The 18931-nt window shown below is 47.7% G+C and overlaps 1 protein-coding gene across 21 annotated transcripts in view; it reads left to right on the plus strand.

Moving 5' to 3' along the window:
- The window catches only part of LOC144947689 (adhesion G protein-coupled receptor L2-like), a 343364-nt gene that overhangs the window by 259218 nt on the left and 65215 nt on the right, over nt 1-18931 (plus strand). For 14 of the 21 annotated variants that reach the window (XM_078876983.1, XM_078876984.1, XM_078876969.1 and 11 more), the window contains 4 exons: nt 1088-1273; nt 9332-9370; nt 14011-14194; nt 16598-16720. In XM_078876983.1, the coding sequence (XP_078733109.1) occupies nt 1088-1273; nt 9332-9370; nt 14011-14194; nt 16598-16720 (532 nt within the window). The remainder of the gene's footprint in view (nt 1-1087; nt 1274-9331; nt 9371-14010; nt 14195-16597; nt 16721-18931) is intronic. The other 7 variants (XM_078876973.1, XM_078876981.1, XM_078876988.1 and 4 more) reach the window with 2 other exon arrangements.

Here is an 18931-nt window from a genome sequence, read left to right on the forward strand (position 1 = left end):
CAAGTCTTGTCTTGTCACATTAAATATAAAACTACATCAGCCTATTGACCTTCCAGGATTAAAAAAACCATCTTCAGCAGTCTCTGGACTGATTTGTACTGGGTGAGCCTCATCAGCAGGTCTGTTGAGCAATATTAATAATATGTATTATTCATATAGAAAGGACTAAGCGAAGTTTAAGATTCTATTTCTCAGGAGGATCACACAACATTGGAATGTTGGGTAGTATATCGAGATGTTGGGAGGATATCGGAATTCTAGATTTGAAGCTTTCGTGACTGCAATGATTCATATTATTAGGTTGTTTCGGTAAAGTCACGTAGGTAAAAACATTAAAAAGTAAAATAAAATAAAAATAAAAATCACGACGTTTCGGAGGCAACACAAGCTTCCGTCTTCAGGTGGTACCGTGACAGCCACGACAGCTGTATCAAGTAAATGAGAGATTGCAGGAGTTACCACTGCGTTTATATAATGGTTGGAGAAGGTGGTGGGGCAAGGGCCGCATACTTATTATTAATATGGTAAGGTGAGGTTTGAGACTAAGAACAGACTGCATAACAAAGGCTGAGCCTTTGTTATGGAGAGGTGCGGTTTGTGACTCAACAAACCGCACTTTACCGAAAAAACCTAAGAATAGGATATCGGAATACCCAGTGAATACCCACACAGCAGACAGCAAAACAAAATGATACAGCTGTGTAGCCTGTTTTCTGTGCTGTCACCTCCAGGTCACCTCACAGCATCTGTAGACTCTATTCTTGCGTACAGCAATATGTTCAGAAGCTAAAAGACATTGTCAAAGTGTGCTAGCCAGGAGAAGGCTTCAGGAGAGAGATTATATAGTGTTGCTATTCCTCTGTTGAAGGAGCGCAGACTAGTTCTTTGCGATATGGTTTTTCGACTGATGACCATATCAGATTCAAAGCACAGCTAACAGAAATAATTACACATCTCCAGTTACAAACAAATGTGTGTATAGTGTTCTTGCTATTGATGGGAGCTCCACCATAATACGGTTATTGGTTGTCTACGTGCTTCATACCCGGATACAAGAAGGGAACCGCCACGTGTGTTTCTGCCTCAGATAAAGAGCGGCGAGAATGCCGCCAGCGTGGCAGGCGAGCTGGCCAAGGAGACCCGCGGCACCATCTACGCCGGAGACATCACCTCCTCTATGAAGCTCATGGAGCAGCTGGTGGACATCCTGGATGCACAGCTCCAGGAGTTGACACCCACGGAGAAGGAGCCCTCGCCCCGTAGCTTCGTCAAGGTAACGACGAGCGGCTGCGGCATCATGGAAATGTGGAGCACCACCTTGGTCGCCAAATAATTGTTTTTTCCTGTTGCGTTTCTACGTCCACGCAGACGTGAGCAGGCCGTGTGGACCGAACTTAGTGGGTTTGGCCCAGCCTCCCCTGACAGCCTTGTACCTCTTTTCCACCGTACAACCAAGCCATGCCGGAGCGGCACGGCACGGCACAGCTCAGGTGTTTTTTCCATTGCGGAACCCGAGATGTGCTGCTGATGTCACTCGTAATGAACAAGTACATTTTATCAAGTGTGCTCAGGACAAACCATATTAATCCTGGCCCTGATTTGGCCCAGAACCAGATGTCAATATCTCGTGAGGCCAGAGATTTTCACCTTTTGGTTCTGGATTGGTTCGGCAAATAGCCAGTGGAAAACCATCCATACTTGCGAGTGCCCTGCGCTGGCATGGTTCTAATGTGCCAGTGGAAAAGGGGTATTACTGGGCTGTCATGGCACTAGTTAGACTCTGTATTATGGGATGTGCAGCTTCCCTTCAGAAGTGGGCACATTGATCAAAGCCGTGGTGTTGATCCCATGTTATTCCTGTGCCATCGAGAGTGTTGCCTTGCTCACGGTCACGTGTTCATAACATTATTATTTTGTCCACAGGTATTTTGTCTTAGTCGAGCGACAATCGAGACCAAAGATATGAAGAGGATTTTCATTGAGTAGGGGGGAAGAATGAACCCCTTTATTTATTACGTAATTATTTTTTATCATCCTGCTAGGTGAAAAGGGTCAGCTTTACAATGCAGTTCGATTAAAAAAACCATCCAGGTGCGACAGCATCTCGGGGACACTGAGAGTGTTTAGTTACATAAAAATAGAAGCGTTTTGTCAAAACAATATTCGTCCTAAATAAATGTTGATTTTACAATGAACCTCGAGAGAAATATTACTTAGGAATTGTTTGCTTAAAAGTGTGCATAAGTGCACATTGAAGGGAACATTTGGCGTAATGCCTGGAATCGGCACTCCACGATCAGATAGTAGTGAAGTGTAAGTAATGATGTAGAGCTGGCTCTCACAACAACAACAAGTGTTTTTTTTTATTCCATGGGTATTCAAACAAATGTGTCTCAAGTGTTAGGATTCTGTTCAAAGTAATCATAAATAATTTCAGTTTTTATATAACAAAAATCATGCTACTTACATCTATCAATGCAGTACAATAATTATATGCATAATCACATCAGGCTACTCTCAGAAAATAAAAATTAATAAACAAATCAATAAATTGTATAAAAGCAAAATGTATAAATAAAGAAGTTGTCACAACAGAGGTATAGAAATTATGTATGTTGATAGGCATTGCCTCAACAATATTAAATGCATTATAAAGAACGTGTAAACATTTAAAATCTTCATTGAATTTCCATCCCATAGATGTATATATAAGACAAAGACCCCCTTATTATCTTAACAGACTGTTGGGGAAAGTGTTGTTTGCTTGTACCTATGAATGCCAGCACAGCACACCAGGGGGTGGGTGGCCAGCAAACAACTCCAGCCTTAGATTAACAAAGGGCTATACATACATCTTAACTATGCTTTCATTTATCCACGCAGTAAAAACAATTTCTTTTATTTACATGCTTCAAAATTCTAATCCCAAAAAATTACGATGAAATCCATCACAACGGAACGTGAGTGCTGTCTGGAAAACAAACATATTTAACATCACACACAGAGGTGTGCATTGTGTGTACAAAGGTGCTCAGCCTTATGCAGAACACGAGCTCAAAAGAACTGCTCATGTGGCCATTTTTTCATTTTAGACCACCAACTCGAAATAGGGAGCATTAGACTTTTTTTTTTGACACGCAGTGCACATCTTTGTCGATTTGTTCAATCGGCTCCCAGAAGCCACCACAAAAACTTTGCACAGTGCAACCCCTGCCCCCATCGGTATCATCACCATCAGCATGTTCACGTGAATCAGGGGATGATGTACGTGAAGATGATGTACGTGATCATAGATTTCAAGGCATTTAAAAAAACATTCCCACGTCTGTTTCCAAAGAGCATCCCATCTCCCTAAATATAAGTCCCTTGTCAGGCCACACACTAATACCGCACCTGGACGTCCCAAAACTCAGTGCCCTATTTCAAACAGGGGGCTGCATCCAGGCATTACAGTCTAGTCTTAAAACTTTAATATTTAAAATGTATCTTTAAATAATTCCTTGAAAATTCATTTCGATAAAACAGTGGAAGTTTTAGTCCTGCTCATCTTTCATGAAAAAAAAAAGTTTTCATTTTTATATTTCCCATAGAGCTGTGCCTGGTGTCGGTGGCGTGGGCAAAATTTTTAGATGCCCAAATCATGGGATCTCATTCGTGCCACACGCTGCTCCAATCGCTGCACCTCCTCTTCCTCCCTTTAAGAACCATCCCCCTTGCCCTCCGGCCACCGACTTGTTATTAAAGTTCATATTTAATTTAAAAAGCATTGAAAGAAAGTAAGAGTACATTTACACTAGAATATTATAATTATTAAACATCCCCAAAAGTGTCTTACCAGACCTGGCTGATATTGCGTTTTAGTATCGTGGTTAAGGTAGGATATTTTGAGGCTTGGCTGGATGAATGGAATAAAATACATGTGAAAGTTATATGAATATTAACTTGGTTAATTTGAATTTTTGCTGAACATCAATGTTTAATCCTGCAAAATATTAAATTATGTTAAATTGCATACATTAAATTCATACACACAACACACATTGGAAATTGCACAGTAAACCATGATGTCGGACAACTACGTTTCAACGGTGAAATGACATGGTGCATGTGTCACAAATAATGCTTATCGAACAGTATTTCTTGCACGGATTTTGAGCGGCGTTACAGTTGTTAGCAAACCGCGCTATGAACCCAACGACCCCGGTTCAATTCCAAGCCATGGCTAAACATCGGTGGCGAGTAGCATGAGAAATTGTGCTTCCCTTCCACCCACACTGATCGGGGTTTTGGTAGAAACAAAAACTCCTCCTCTATCACTGGCATATCTTGGAGAAGGGCCTTCATCCATCGGTGGATTAAGAATGACTGGAACTTTTTTTTTATCTTTCAATCACAATAAAATATACAGGAAAATAGTCACTTTCGACAAACAATTCCATTTTGTAGAAAATCACAGGGGTAAGCAGCTTCCGCGACTGGCAAGTCGTGTGTCCATTCAAAACACATTCCGCTACCCAGCATGAATAGCCGGTATAATGGAGACCGGGGGAGAAGGGAGATGGGATGGAGTCTGGATACTACACCACCCTCCTTAACAAATGGTGACCGATGCCCCTGGGAGATAACAAGATTGACAAACTTGGACATCGCATTTATGTTGTTGTATCTCTCGTTCTTTTTTGGTGACATTATTGCCGACCCCCCCCCCTCCCCTTTCTGCCATCTTATTCCCCACCTCTTATATTCACTGCTTCCAATCGTTACCCCTCCCCCCACCAATCGTTACCCCCCCCCCCCACCAATCGTTACCCCCCCACCGATCGTTACCCCACCAATCGTTACCCCCACCATGGTACCGCAGCGAGCCCGGACACCCTCGTTCGTTCCCTCATTTTTTGAGGGAGCATTACGCCCGGCTTTCTTACAAACGTTATCGGTTGTTTTTGCTCTACTCTTGAAATCCCCACTAAATGCTGGGTTCTTTAATGATGATGAAAAAATGTTCACGAAAAAAAAATGTCCGCGATGTCCTGGCTGCTCCACCGTTCCTCTCAAATCTCTTTCATTATTAATCTCCATCCCGCGGAGCGTCGCATTGCCGGATGATCTGACGTTCAGTACTTGGCTCGTTCATCTGTTCCTAAAATATTCAGGTTCAGTAAAAAGAGTTTTGGAAACGGGTGAAGAATTTTTATTTTTTATCCAACACTGCAGTAAAAGTCAACAGAAGTCGATCTGGATGTCTAGCCCGGTAGAGCGTGGGGTAGTGCCCATCTCCTCTTCACAGCTCTGAGCCAGTGGCGGAAATTCCACATTCTTGTGGCGACAACCACAGTTTACCTCCCCATGAATTGAACACGTAGCTTTTCACTCCCAGTGTTATGGTTCGTAATTAATTGGAGGGGAGAAAAATATTTGGTCAGATCGCGTAAGTAGAATGGGTGTCATAAGGCCCGAGACTTGACGACATTTTTACAAATCTCGCAACTGCCAAAGATGCAGGTTGTAACGCTCAGTGAAAGGTCCGTACCTAATTCAATGAGCGTGGATCGCTATCCAGCACCCGGGTGGTGCTGCTGAAGCCGTGGCAAATTGTCACGTTTGTTCACATGACGACTTTATTCATTGGCTCTGTCGGACGGGTTTATGAGGCGCATTTTATTTCTGCGATGTGACCTAAAATATATGAATAATGAATCTTCTCACGAATTGGTAATTATTTTATTAATCCCAGAGGAATGACAGACTTGAGGTGACGCCCCCCCCCCCCCGACTCTGGTTTCAACGCGCACCCTTCTGTCTGCTAGCCCACACGCTCCCTGTAGCACCGCACCACTGGCCGGATGAATCTTCCGGCACCATCGTTTTCGTGTCGCCAATGTGGTCGGGCAGCTCGGCGTCGCTCCCCGACGGCCCTGTGTTTTGTGCGACGGCGAGTGGCTCGGTTTGGCTCATAAGCGAGGCGGCAGTTGAAGCGAAGGGAACTGCGGCGGGAGTTGTTTGTTTGTTTGTGGTGCCCCCGCCTGGCGCCGGTCGCAGGAGCTGCTGTCGGAGAGCGAGGGTTTACTTTTTCAGGGGCTGCTCTTGCTTCACAGCGTCGCGGGCTTCCCCCCCTGTCGCTTGCCCGCGCCACGTGGCTTGCATCCAAATGATGCGCAGTCCCCTCGCCTCGCTTCTCCGCCCGCCCACCCCCCGCCGTTGTTCCTCCGTGGACAAAAAACAAGGAAGGGGCGGGGGGGGGGAATGCAACGCGGATTTTTTTTTGGCGGTGTTTTTGGATGACAAGAAAATGCTTGCACGGGAGCCGCCGGGTATACTTTGACTCGCGGAGGTAATGATTTTCAGCTGCAAGGAAGAGCACCTTTTAGCGGTGATTGTGGTCCTCACGTGGATTTTTTTGAGCTGCCCAGACTGTGGAGAGCTCTGTTTGTGGAAGTGAACAATGGACGTGCCAGCACTGAGGGGTAACAGACACATCTCATTGAACATATTCCCAGGAGTGCACTTGAACACAGTAATTGACACCAAAATGCCTTACCCGTTCACTTGCAATAAGGCACGAGGTCTGGCTTCATATTTCATTGCACACCTGGATGCTCATTGTGTTGTCCAAGGGTAACAACGGTCACGAGGTGAAGTCCATGGGCATGCACGTCTCATCGGGGCCGTAGTCGTGGTCCGGTGGTCAGCGACGCGAGTTGTCGTCGTACCTCTCGTCACTGTGACTCGAGTCATGAGACCCACGATGAATGATTACAGTCCAGCGCAAGCAAACGTATTGTTGAAACGTGGACAATGTTGTCTTGTTTGATCATAATCGTGAAGTCATCACCATTATCAATACCACTGCCGTGAATCACGACCGACAATATTGTCGCTCATCAATGTTGTCGCGTTGTTTACCACCGGCTGTGCTTGTCACCGTAGCAAAGCGTCACTTATCACCATCATCATCACAATTACAATAGAGGATAGCCGTTCCATCACCGTGCGGTGCCAAGGGATGGCCAGATCTGTCTGCGCTGTGCGCCGAAACCACGGACAGCACCTTTGTTCCACAAACTCACCGAGGTGTCAAAGGTACAATGTCTCGAATACATATAACTTGGCGTGCAGCCTGGAATTGTTTAATGAGTTTGTCATTTTTTAATGGTGCGCGCGTTATGATTGTTAATGTTCCAACCGCGTCGTTGTTTTGCCGATTATTATCATTTTTTAATGTAATTTACATTACTTTCTGGAATCAGTTAACGTTATTCAATACAAAACCCGCTAAATTTGTTTACACTTTGTCGATTACCCAGAACAATGCACTGACATCTCACCTGGCTAGGAAGGTGAACAATGCATTGACATCTCACCTGTCTAGGTAGGTGAACAATGCATTGATATCTCACCTGTCTAGGTAGGTGAACAATGCATTGGCATCTCACCTGGCTAGGAAGGTGAACAATGCACTGACATCTCACCTGGCTAGGAAGGTGAACAATGCATTGACATCTCACCTGTCTAGGTAGGTGAACAATGCATTGGCATCTCACCTGGCTAGGAAGGTGAACAATGCATTGGCATCTCACCTGGCTAGGAAGGTGAACAATGCACTGACATCTCACCTGGCTAGGAAGGTGAACAATGCACTGACATCTCACCTGGCTAGGAAGGTGAACAATGCATTGGCATCTCACCTGGCTAGGAAGGTGAACAATGCACTGACATCTCACCTGGCTAGGAAGGTGAACAATGCACTGGCATCTCACCTGTCTAGGTAGGTAAACAATGCATTGGCATCTCACCTGGCTAGGAAGGTGAACAATGCACTGGCATCTCACCTGGCTAGGAAGGTGAACAATGCACTGGCATCTCACCTGTCTAGGAAGGTGAACAATGCACTGACATCTCACCTGGCTAGGTAGGTGAACAATGCACTGACATCTCACCTGGCTAGGAAGGTGAACAATGCACTGACATCTCACCTGGCTAGGAAGGTGAACAATGCACTGACATCTCACCTGGCTAGGAAGGTGAACAATGCACTGACATCTCACCTGGCTAGGTAGGTGAACAATGCACTGACATCTCACCTGGCTAGGAAGGTGAACAATGCACTGACATCTCACCTGGCTAGGTAGGTGAACAATGCACTGACATCTCACCTGGCTAGGAAGGTGAACAATGCACTGGCATCTCACCTGTCTAGGTAGGTGAACAATGCACTGGCATCTCGCCTGTCTAGGTAGGTGAACAATGCACTGGCATCTCACCTGTCTAGGTAGGTGAACAATGCACTGACATCTCACCTGGCTAGGAAGGTGAACAATGCATTGGCATCTCACCTGGCTAGGAAGGTGAACAATGCACTGACATCTCACCTGGCTAGGAAGGTGAACAATGCACTGACATCTCACCTGGCTAGGAAGGTGAACAATGCATTGGCATCTCACCTGGCTAGGAAGGTGAACAATGCACTGACATCTCACCTGGCTAGGAAGGTGAACAATGCACTGGCATCTCACCTGTCTAGGTAGGTGAACAATGCACTGGCATCTCACCTGTCTAGGTAGGTGAACAATGCACTGACATCTCACCTGGCTAGGAAGGTGAACAATGCACTGACATCTCACCTGTCTAGGTAGGTGAACAATGCACTGACATCTCACCTGGCTAGGAAGGTGAACAATGCACTGACATCTCACCTGTCTAGGTAGGTGAACAATGCACTGGCATCTCACCTGTCTAGGTAGGTGAACAATGCACTGGCATCTCACCTGTCTAGGTAGGTGAACAATGCACTGACATCTCACCTGTCTAGGTAGGTGAACAATGCACTGGCATCTCACCTGTCTAGGTAGGTGAACAATGCACTGGCATCTCACCTGTCTAGGTAGGTGAACAATGCACTGGCATCTCACCTGTCTAGGTAGGTGAACAATGCATTGGCATCTCACGTCCCCTCTGCGGACACTCCTCTGGTGCTGTGGCCAAGCGTCCTCACGTGGAGAGTCGAGCCAAGCCCGACGTTTGCTCCAACGCATTGGCCCGCTCCCGCTGCTGTCCCCGGCACTTGGCTGCTGCCTGTGGCCGCTGTCTCTTGCTGCGTTCATGCTCACCGTCGTCCGTCATTATGTCCCGGGCACTAAGAGAGAAGAGTTAAGCTTGCGCATTAAATTACGCAGGCATTAAGATTGATTCCTGTTGTCTTAGCCTGTAATTAGCCCGGTGATTTGTGTATTGGGTTTGTTAAAGACTCGAGTAGGAAGCGATTCCCAGTGCCTCTTGCTGTGATTAATTAAGAGTATTCTGTGCCTGTATTTTGCTCCCTTGTTGCTGCCAGTTGCAGAAGCGAGGTTCGCTGTGCAGAGCGTACATCAAGGTACCTTCCCTCGACTCTCGCCGTGTTTGTGTCTTTTCTCTCCGTGGCGTCGTGACAATCAGCATGATGCAGCGAATGACTTTTTACGAATGGCATTTGGCCGCTTCATAATCCCCCTGTGTTGAATGAAAAGAATGGATTTGCACATCATAAACCGCCAGTGCCTCTTGGATCTTCTGTGGCACCATATGTTTGCATGCTCCACTGTCCCGAGCACTTCCCCCGTTCTCCTTACGCTCCTCGCTAAAAAAGAAGGAGTCGCTGGAAGCTTCCGCGTTCGCGTCTTGGAAGGTGCACGGGATTTCCGATGCATGCGGTGTGGAGCTTGCGTGATTACCGACCGTCTCCCCGCGGCCTTCGTTCGTTTCGTTGCACGCGAACGACTTTTCCGCGCATCAAAGAGACGGCTGCTCTCTTTCTCCTTGAGTGACGTGCGCATCCAAATTGAGTCTGTGTGCACCAGCTTTTGCGCACAAAGCGAGCCGGGGAGTTTCTGCGTGCCCCGTTGCTGTGCGCGGAGCGGGGCGGCCGTCAGAAGTTTTTGTCTCCTCCCCGGTGTCGTGTCAGCCGCTTGGCCCAAAGCGCAGGCGGGCATTTGTACTGTCGAGAAGTTGTAACGTTGACCCAAAATGCTCCACCACGCTGGTGTCTGCCACCTCACTCCGCCATCGGCAATCTTCCCCCCCCCCACCCCAATTTGACAAATAAAATATCTGTTCACAGCAGGTCTGTTGAAATATTTATCGGCGCTAACTTGATAGAGGAAAAGTGTAAATAAATGTTTAAACAGGATGTAGCGTCCACCGATCCGTGGCGCTGACCGTCGTGGTGAAGTATGGTGAAACAACTGTGGTGGTGGGCACAGCATGGGAGAGGCCTTCATCCAGCAGTGGATTTGCAATTGGCCTGTCAATTATGCTTATTTATTTGCAATGTATACATTGCTGGCATGCATTGCAACTGAAAATATCTCGTTTAACTTCTTCGCATTTGCACAGGTGGCATTTGAATGGACGGAATCATGAATCAATTCTTTACTTGTTTAAAATATTCATGCTCTATCGAATCGCAGTGTTTTCTATAGTTATACAAATTAAGATCGATCCCAATGGTGGGGGCTGGTTACGTCCAAGGACACCCGCTGTTGACTTCCCACAAAGCGGTACCTATTTTACCAACCCCCTAGGGGCATGACAGGCAGAGTTGACGCCAAGCAGGATTTTAACTCTTGACCTTTTGTAAGTCAACTGCTTTTCCTGCAACACATTAAAAAACACTTTATATTAATTATACTTTAAAATGTACCGTTTAATTAGTGCAACAGACTTCAAATTACCTGCAAGACTGAGGCCGTAACCTCTTCTCCTTGGCAACTCTTCCAGATGTCTTTGTGTGTGTGCATGTACGTTCGTATGCATGTACGTGTGAGCATGAATGTGTTGCAAAACAAGCAGGTTATGTACATGCATGTTTGTGCAGCCTGCATGCTTGTGCATGTCATTATATGTGCAAGTGGATATGCCCATTTTGTGTGTGTCTTTGTGTGCATCCGTGTCTGTGTCTGTGTTTGTGTATGCATGTGATTGTGTGTCCTGCGGGAGCGGCAGTGTAGCAGTTAGCGCACCTCGCTACGAACCTGGTAGCTCGACTTCTATTCCATCTCATGACCCGTAACAGTGGCAGATATCTAAACCAGTCCTGGGCCTTCACTTCGTCAAAATAATCTTTACATGAGGAAGTGGTGCGGTGTGTAAAAACATCAACACTGGGGAGACAAAGGCGGCTGAGCATGGTGTTGACCAGTCACCCCCTCGTGCGCTGTGCCAGCCTTCGTAGCAGCTGCTTGCTAACAGCTCTTGCCCCACCGGTCTTCTAAAGGCTATACGGGGTATCTTTGTGTTATGAGGAGCAATTGATGCATTGTTTCACACACTGCACTACCATCCTTATCCATGTAGGTTCAATTCCCGGTCATAACTAATGTCGGTGTGAAAATATTAACAAAACTTCCTGGGGCTTCCCTTAGGTCAACACAGCCTTAATTGAGTGTACAGTGTCGAGTGCAAAGGTTGCCGAGCGTGGGGCCAGCCACACTGCTCCATCATGTGCCCTGCCAGCCTCAACCGGTGCTCTTTAACAGCACGGTATTCTACTGAGTCTGAAGCGGCGGGGAAGTGGGCCATGAGCAGTGAAGCTGAATGCAGGAGTTAAGGCTTCAAATCCAGCAGCCTATCCTAGTTATTTCTGCGGGCATATTAACCTTAAAATAGTCCAGACTGTCTCCTTCACGGTGGGCATGAGAGATCCTGGAGTGTCCTGAACAAGAGTAGGGCATTGCGTGTTGGTGTCACGGTCCAAATTTAATCAATTACTCAGTTTGGATATACATAGCAATCATTGTCCCCCACTCCTGCGAAAACTTTGCAGGACCTTTCTAAAATAGAATCATGAGACTCGGTGCGGCTTTCCCACCAAGAATCATAATAATAGCATAATAAATGACACCTTTGTATTTGTGTCTGCTTTGATGGTCCCTAATAATTTCTCGCTAGCAACAGCAGTCAACGTGTTGATTGTATCTTGCAGTCTGTACACAAGTCACTTCAGCTAGTAACCATAAGAGGAGTTGGGCCCATGTTTCTGCTGTGACTGGCAGGTATCTAACGAGTGAGTCTCGTTAGATACCAGCCACTATTTCCTCTTGAAATAAATAACTGGGTTCATATATTTACACAGTGATCAGCGGACTGCACGATGAAGCCGGCGATCTGAATTCGATTCCCGGCCATGCGCTGATATCGTTTTGAGCGATATCAGAACTGGTCGTAGGCCCCTTCGTTACTTCACAATCCCCCACGTGGTTAGGTCTTCATCTAGCCGTGCATTGACAATGGCTATGAATTATCACACGTAATTGTATAAATATTTGCTGCTAGTGTAGTACGTAGCACACTTTGTGTAACAATTGAGCACAAATCTAGACTTGTTTTACTTCTTAATAAATAACAATATCTTCCCCAGTACTTAGTTTGTCCGGTTCAACTGTACCATGTGGACTTATGCCAACCTTCCCTTGGACTCGTAGTGTATTTGTCATTTTTGGAGTTTTACCAATTCCCGTTTTTCTCCTTCAGCCATATAATGTGAAGCCTTAAGTCTTATCCAGCTGTTAGTTAAATGTTTCACTGACACAAATTGGGTCACAGATGCTGTGGCTGCTGCAAGGGACAAAGGAAAACTTGTAAATCTTTTTTTTTCAAGTTTTCAAAATTATATCAGTTTCACAGAGGGGAATTATTTTGTAGTTTGTAAAACGTTTTTCCAAAATTTGATTGTCAGGAACAAATATTAACAGTATAATTGTGACTCATTCCCACAGCGCCTTCGACAATGTAATCTGCATGTTTCCCCGAGTTATATATTGATAGAGGACACCCTCGTAAGAATCTGTTGTAAATTAATGTTTTCAACCTTGGCCACATTAAATTAAATTTTGACATCAAATTGCGTCAAATTAAGTCAGATAAGTAACCAGGGTGTCGTTAATTACTAATTTATAGGCTCCGATTTGAATGCTGGCGACTGTTTTTGTCGTCCGTTGTGTGTCGTGAAAATATGCCCATGCCCCCGTGGCACAAGCAGTGGGGGAGGCAGGACATCTCAAGGTGATTTGGTATTGGATAGTCTTGGCTCACTTCTCCAGGAAATACAAAGCACTATTTTCTGAGATTCTGCAAAACAATATTGCTTGCGAATCTGCTATTGTATGTGGGAAATCATTGGTTTGGTTTATTGTCATGAACCTGGACAAAAGTTTGAGCCAGACATTGCAGCTGTAAACACATTCATTGAACCCAGGCTTCTTCATGCCTCAGTTGTCATGCTGCTCCATTGCCTTTGGCAAATTTGAATCTTGTTCCTTCTGCTTTGTACTTGGCAGTGAGTTCCAATTAAGATGTTTCTTTTAGCTGGTCTGCAGTGAGCTACCCAAACTCGTATACAATCATTCACATTTATACCACAGCAGATTTCCTTGAATATTGGAACTTGTTTTGTATCAAACTATTATTCTTTTATGAATGAGCACCATTTAAACATGAAAAATTGCATTTTAGCTCAACCTTTCATGAAAGCTTCAGCTAAATTATATTTACCAATCATCACGATTCAAACGGGTAGCTACACTCCCTGAAGCTGATTATCCCTTGATGATTCAGCGCCGATAAAAAATCTTATTCCTTGCTGAGGCTGCATTTAATCAAAGCCACGATCTGAATTATGGCCACACAAGCAATGGACGCTAACTCCATCAAGCACATGCATCGTGTATCCAGGCGATTAATTTCTCACGGAATATTTTCCGGGTCGCCGGTAGACCGGAGCAGGCGGCACCCGACCAAGCCTTAGCCACGGCGACAGCGACAGGTCGTACTGGATGTGGTACCCAGACAGGCCTGGCTGAAATTAAACCTTGTATGTAGACATAAGTAGGAGGCAACGAATCGAGTATAATAATACAAAAGAGAGATCCAGAGCTATGGGGTTTTGCCATTGCCCACGATTGAATAATCGCTCGATGGCCATGCGTCAGTAACCGCGCATCCCCGCGTTCTGTCGACAACGCCCGCGTCTCGGTCCAGGCCATCGTGGAGGCCGTGAACAACCTGCTGAAGCCGGACGCCCTGCAGTCCTGGCGCGACATGAACGACACGGAGCAGACGCACGCCGCCACCATGATGGTGGACACCATCGAGGAGGGTGCCTTTGTGCTGGCCGAGAACCTCATGGAGCAGGACAACGTCTCCATCGCGACCGACAACATCGGTAAAACGTTGCTTGCGCGCCGGCGCGTGCCGCGAGGTGCCGGGGAGTTCAGGTTGTGTCGTCGATATTGTTGTTGTTGTCGGAGTAAAGATGGGAGTTGCTCATGGTTGGGGCAGCGTCGACGGACCACTGTGATATCCGTAAATTCCCAATGTGCATATCGCTGTGCGACCGCTCACCTCACCGTGTGTCCGCTGCTGTTGACCATACCCTGTGCGGCTGTTTACGCATCTCACTCACCTCACTCACCTCACTCACCGCACTCACCTCACTCACCTCGCTCACCTCACTCACCTCGCTCACCTCACTCACCTCACTCACCGCACTCACCTCACTCACCTCACTCACCTCGCACACCTCACTCACCTCACTCACCGCACTCACCTCACTTACCTCACTCACCCCACTCACCTCACTCACCTCACTCACCTCACTCACCTCACTCACCTCACTCACCTCGCTCACCTCACTCACCTCACTCACCGCACTCACCTCACTCACCTCACTCACCTCACTCACCTCACTCACCCCACTCACCTCACTCACCTCACTCACCTCGCTCACCTCGCTCACCTCGCTCACCTCGCTCACCTCACTCACCTCACTCACCTCGCTCACCTCACTCACCTCACTCACCGCACTCACCTCACTCACCTCACTCACCTCACTCACCTCACCGCACTCACCTCACTCACCTCACTCACCGCACTCACCTCACTCACCTCACTCACCTCACTCACCTCACTCACCTCACTCACCGCACTCACCTCACTTACCTCATTCACCTCACTCACCTCACTCACCGCACTCACCTCACTCACCTCACTCACCTCGCTCACCTCACTCACCTCACTCACCTCACTCACCGCACTCACCTCACTCACCGCACTCACCTCACTCACCTCGCACACCTCACTCACCGCACTCACCTCACTCACCTCACTCACCTCACTCACCTCACTCACCTCGCTCACCTCACTCACCTCACTCACCGCACTCACCTCACTCACCTCACTCACCTCACTCACCGCACTCACCTCACTCACCGCACTCACCTCACTCACCTCGCACACCTCACTCACCGCACTCACCTCACTCACCTCACTCACCTCACTCACCTCGCTCACCTCACTCACCTCACTCACCTCACTCACCGCACTCACCTCACTCACCTCACTCACCGCACTCACCGCACTCACCTCACTCACCTCGCACACCTCACTCACCGCACTCACCTCACTCACCTCACTCACCTCACTCACCTCACTCACCTCGCTCACCTCACTCACCTCACTCACCTCACTCACCGCACTCACCTCACTCACCTCACTCACCTCACTCACCTCACTCACCGCACTCACCTCACTCACCTCACTCACCTCGCTCACCTCGCTCACCTCACTCACCTCACTCACCTCGCTCACCTCGCTCACCTCACTCACCTCACTCACCGCACTCACCTCGCTCACCTCGCTCACCTCACTCACCTCACTCACCTCGCTCACCTCACTCACCTCACTCACCGCACTCACCGCACTCACCTCGCTCACCTCACTCACCTCACTCACCGCACTCACCTCGCTCACCTCACTCACCTCACTCACCTCACTCACCGCACTCACCTCGCTCACCTCACTCACCTCACTCACCGCACTCACCGCACTCACCTCGCTCACCTCACTCACCTCACTCACCGCACTCACCTCGCTCACCTCACTCACCTCACTCACCGCACTCACCGCACTCACCTCGCTCACCTCACTCACCTCACTCACCGCACTCACCTCACTCACCTCACTCACCTCGCTCACCTCACTCACCTCACTCACCTCGCTCACCTCACTCACCTCACTCACCTCACTCACCTCGCACACCTCGCACACCTCACTCACCCCACTCACCTCACTCACCTCACTCACCTCGCTCACCTCACTCACCTCACTCACCTCACTCACCTCACTCACCTCGCTCACCTCGCTCACCTCACTCACCTCACTCACCTCGCTCACCTCACTCACCTCACTCACCTCACTCACCTCACTCACCGCACTCACCGCACTCACCTCGCACACCTCACTCACCCCACTCACCTCACTCACCTCACTCACCTCGCTCACCTCACTCACCTCACTCACCTCACTCACCTCACTCACCTCGCTCACCTCACTCACCTCACTCACCTCACTCACCTCACTCACCACACTCACCTCACTCACCGCACTCACCGCACTCACCTCACTCACCTCACTCACCTCACTCACCGCACTCACCTCGCTCACCTCACTCACCTCACTCACCTCACTCACCGCACTCACCTCACTCACCTCACTCACCTCACCATTCATCTGCTGCCGCTGCTCATTGTCACGGTGCGCCGGTCCCGTTCCCCGCACGACTCTGCAGTGCTCTCCATCTTGGTGCTCAACACGGAGGGCTCTCTGCGGGACTACTCCTTCCCGGCGGGAGGCCAGGACGGTGACTCCATCGTTCTCTCCGCCAACACCATCAAGCAGAACAGCCGCAACGGTGCGTCCGGACCCCCCTCCCCACCACTGACCCCCCCCCCCACCACCGCCCCCCACCCCCCACGGCAGCCTCCCAGGTGGGGGGTGGATGAAGAAAAGGGGGTGGGGGGGGGTTGGTTACAAACTCACCTGCATAACATCGCTCACTAATCTCTCTGACATTTGGCGAAGCTAAATGACGTTGAATTGTATTTGCTCATTTGAGCGTGGAGACATTTAGACTCGGTAGGATTTTTTTTGTTTACCTTCTTAACGGTCGCTTTGTTTCCCTTTGCATTCGAGTTAAATGTCCATGAGGGTGTTCGTAATCGGAAATCTAGTGCATAATTGCTTAATTGCTTCGAGAATGAAAAAGGATGGGTTGTCTCTTGCACGCAATATTGCAGGCTCTCAAAATCACCACACTCATCGACTGCATAAAAAATATGACAAACATTCTTCTGCAATCATCAACATCATAGGGTTTTTCCATTGTAAATAGACTTGCAGTATATTAACATCATATATAAGCACTCCATTAATTTGCTGTACACATCTTAGTATATAGCGGACTTGCAGCGCTTGGGCTTTGTGGTTCCTCAACAGTTGTGAGAGATGCAATTTGCATAAATGAGAACGCTATATTAAAGTTAACACGATTAATATTATCAATCTCATTTTCAGAGCCGTTGCAATGTAAACTTACTTATAGAATCGTCGTCATTATCGTCTTGTTTTACACGGCATTTTTCATTGCATGTTAACAAAATTGGACTTCTCAAGAAAAATATGAAAAAAAATATCTGAGCATCACGCAATATCTGTTCGGCATTGATTGACGCTTAAAACAAAGATTTATGTTGTATGACGGGAGCTGGGCTTTAACATTTGTTAAAGAGTGAAACGGCTGCAATGTAGAACGTGTTTTCTATTCCGACACGTAAACGTCGGACCATTATATTTTCCTGAATATGGTCCGTCAACATTGCCTGCACAATATATTTTTGGGGAATGTGGGTGATGCATAGGTAATGCTCTCTCGGCTGCCCTTTGCGAGTCATTCCTGCTGTTATCCACTCGGCAATCACGGACTCCAAACACAATTTGTTCGTGGCATAAAAGGAAATTAATATTTTATTAAACCATTATGGTCATGTTCCCCCCCCCCACCCCCCGATTTACACAGCATATGGCCGGCAGGTCGCGGGACCAACACTGTGCCGCTAGGTCTGCATACGTTGGGAAGAATTGTACCGATGTAGGCAGCGCGTGACAGCCAATCATTGGAACAAAGGGCGTTTGTGTGCAACGTGGACAGCTCCGTAAACATGTTGTTTCCTTCACATTGTGCATCTTAGATTAAAAGAGGCACACGACCCAGAAAACAATTAGGTGCCGTTGTATTACATCAAAACGAACATTGATTTGTGACAATGCAGGAATTTAAATCTGCTCAGTTGGCGACGCACTGCTTTGGCCATTACACCACAGTTAGTCGATCGGCAGGTCTTGCGTGGTGGTGGGGTAACGTGGGGCTAACTGCGACCTCTTACAAGATGCCTGGCCAGTGTGGCAGAATAGGTGGAAACACCCTCCGTAGGGGTTCTCTTAAGCCACCACTAGTGGGGGAGACCCCTTCTGCCCGGAGTGTCATCAACGAGTAATTGCATGGCTGCACCTTGTCCTCGTTTTTTTTTTTATAACTACAAATTCACGTCACAAATGCCGGTTAATGTACGAGCAGAAGTCGGTTTTCACATTCCCCTCCTTGCGCTGAGCTCCGTGGAGGACCGTGGAGCAGCTGCCACGTTGCACCGCATCTTGCCACGGCCGCAGAGATCCCACCTCGTGAATGGAGGCGATAGGAGACTGCTCCTGCGTAGGGTTTTGCGTTCGTGCCGATTCGCTCGCCCGTTGCGGTTTTCGTGTTTTGCACCGCAAAATTCGTCGACGCAATAACCAAAGTTTTGCCCCCAGTGCGTCGAGAAAAACTTCAGACGTCACGCCATGCTGGAACAAAAGGTTGGGGCATGGTGACGAGAAACACGTGGTACAACGCGATCGCACATCGGAGGGAGCTGATAGGGCGTTACGGAACTAAGAGGGCATTGTAGGAGTACAAATGAAATGCGCATGGCCGTCACTTGAATTTCAGGCAGATATAAATCCTAGATATGTTCGTACAAAGTAACAGATATTTATTTTTGGGTCGCATTTTCGTGGCATAAACACG

Source organism: Lampetra fluviatilis, chromosome 46, assembly GCF_964198595.1.
Source record: "Lampetra fluviatilis chromosome 46, kcLamFluv1.1, whole genome shotgun sequence".
NCBI lineage: Eukaryota > Metazoa > Chordata > Hyperoartia > Petromyzontiformes > Petromyzontidae > Lampetra > Lampetra fluviatilis.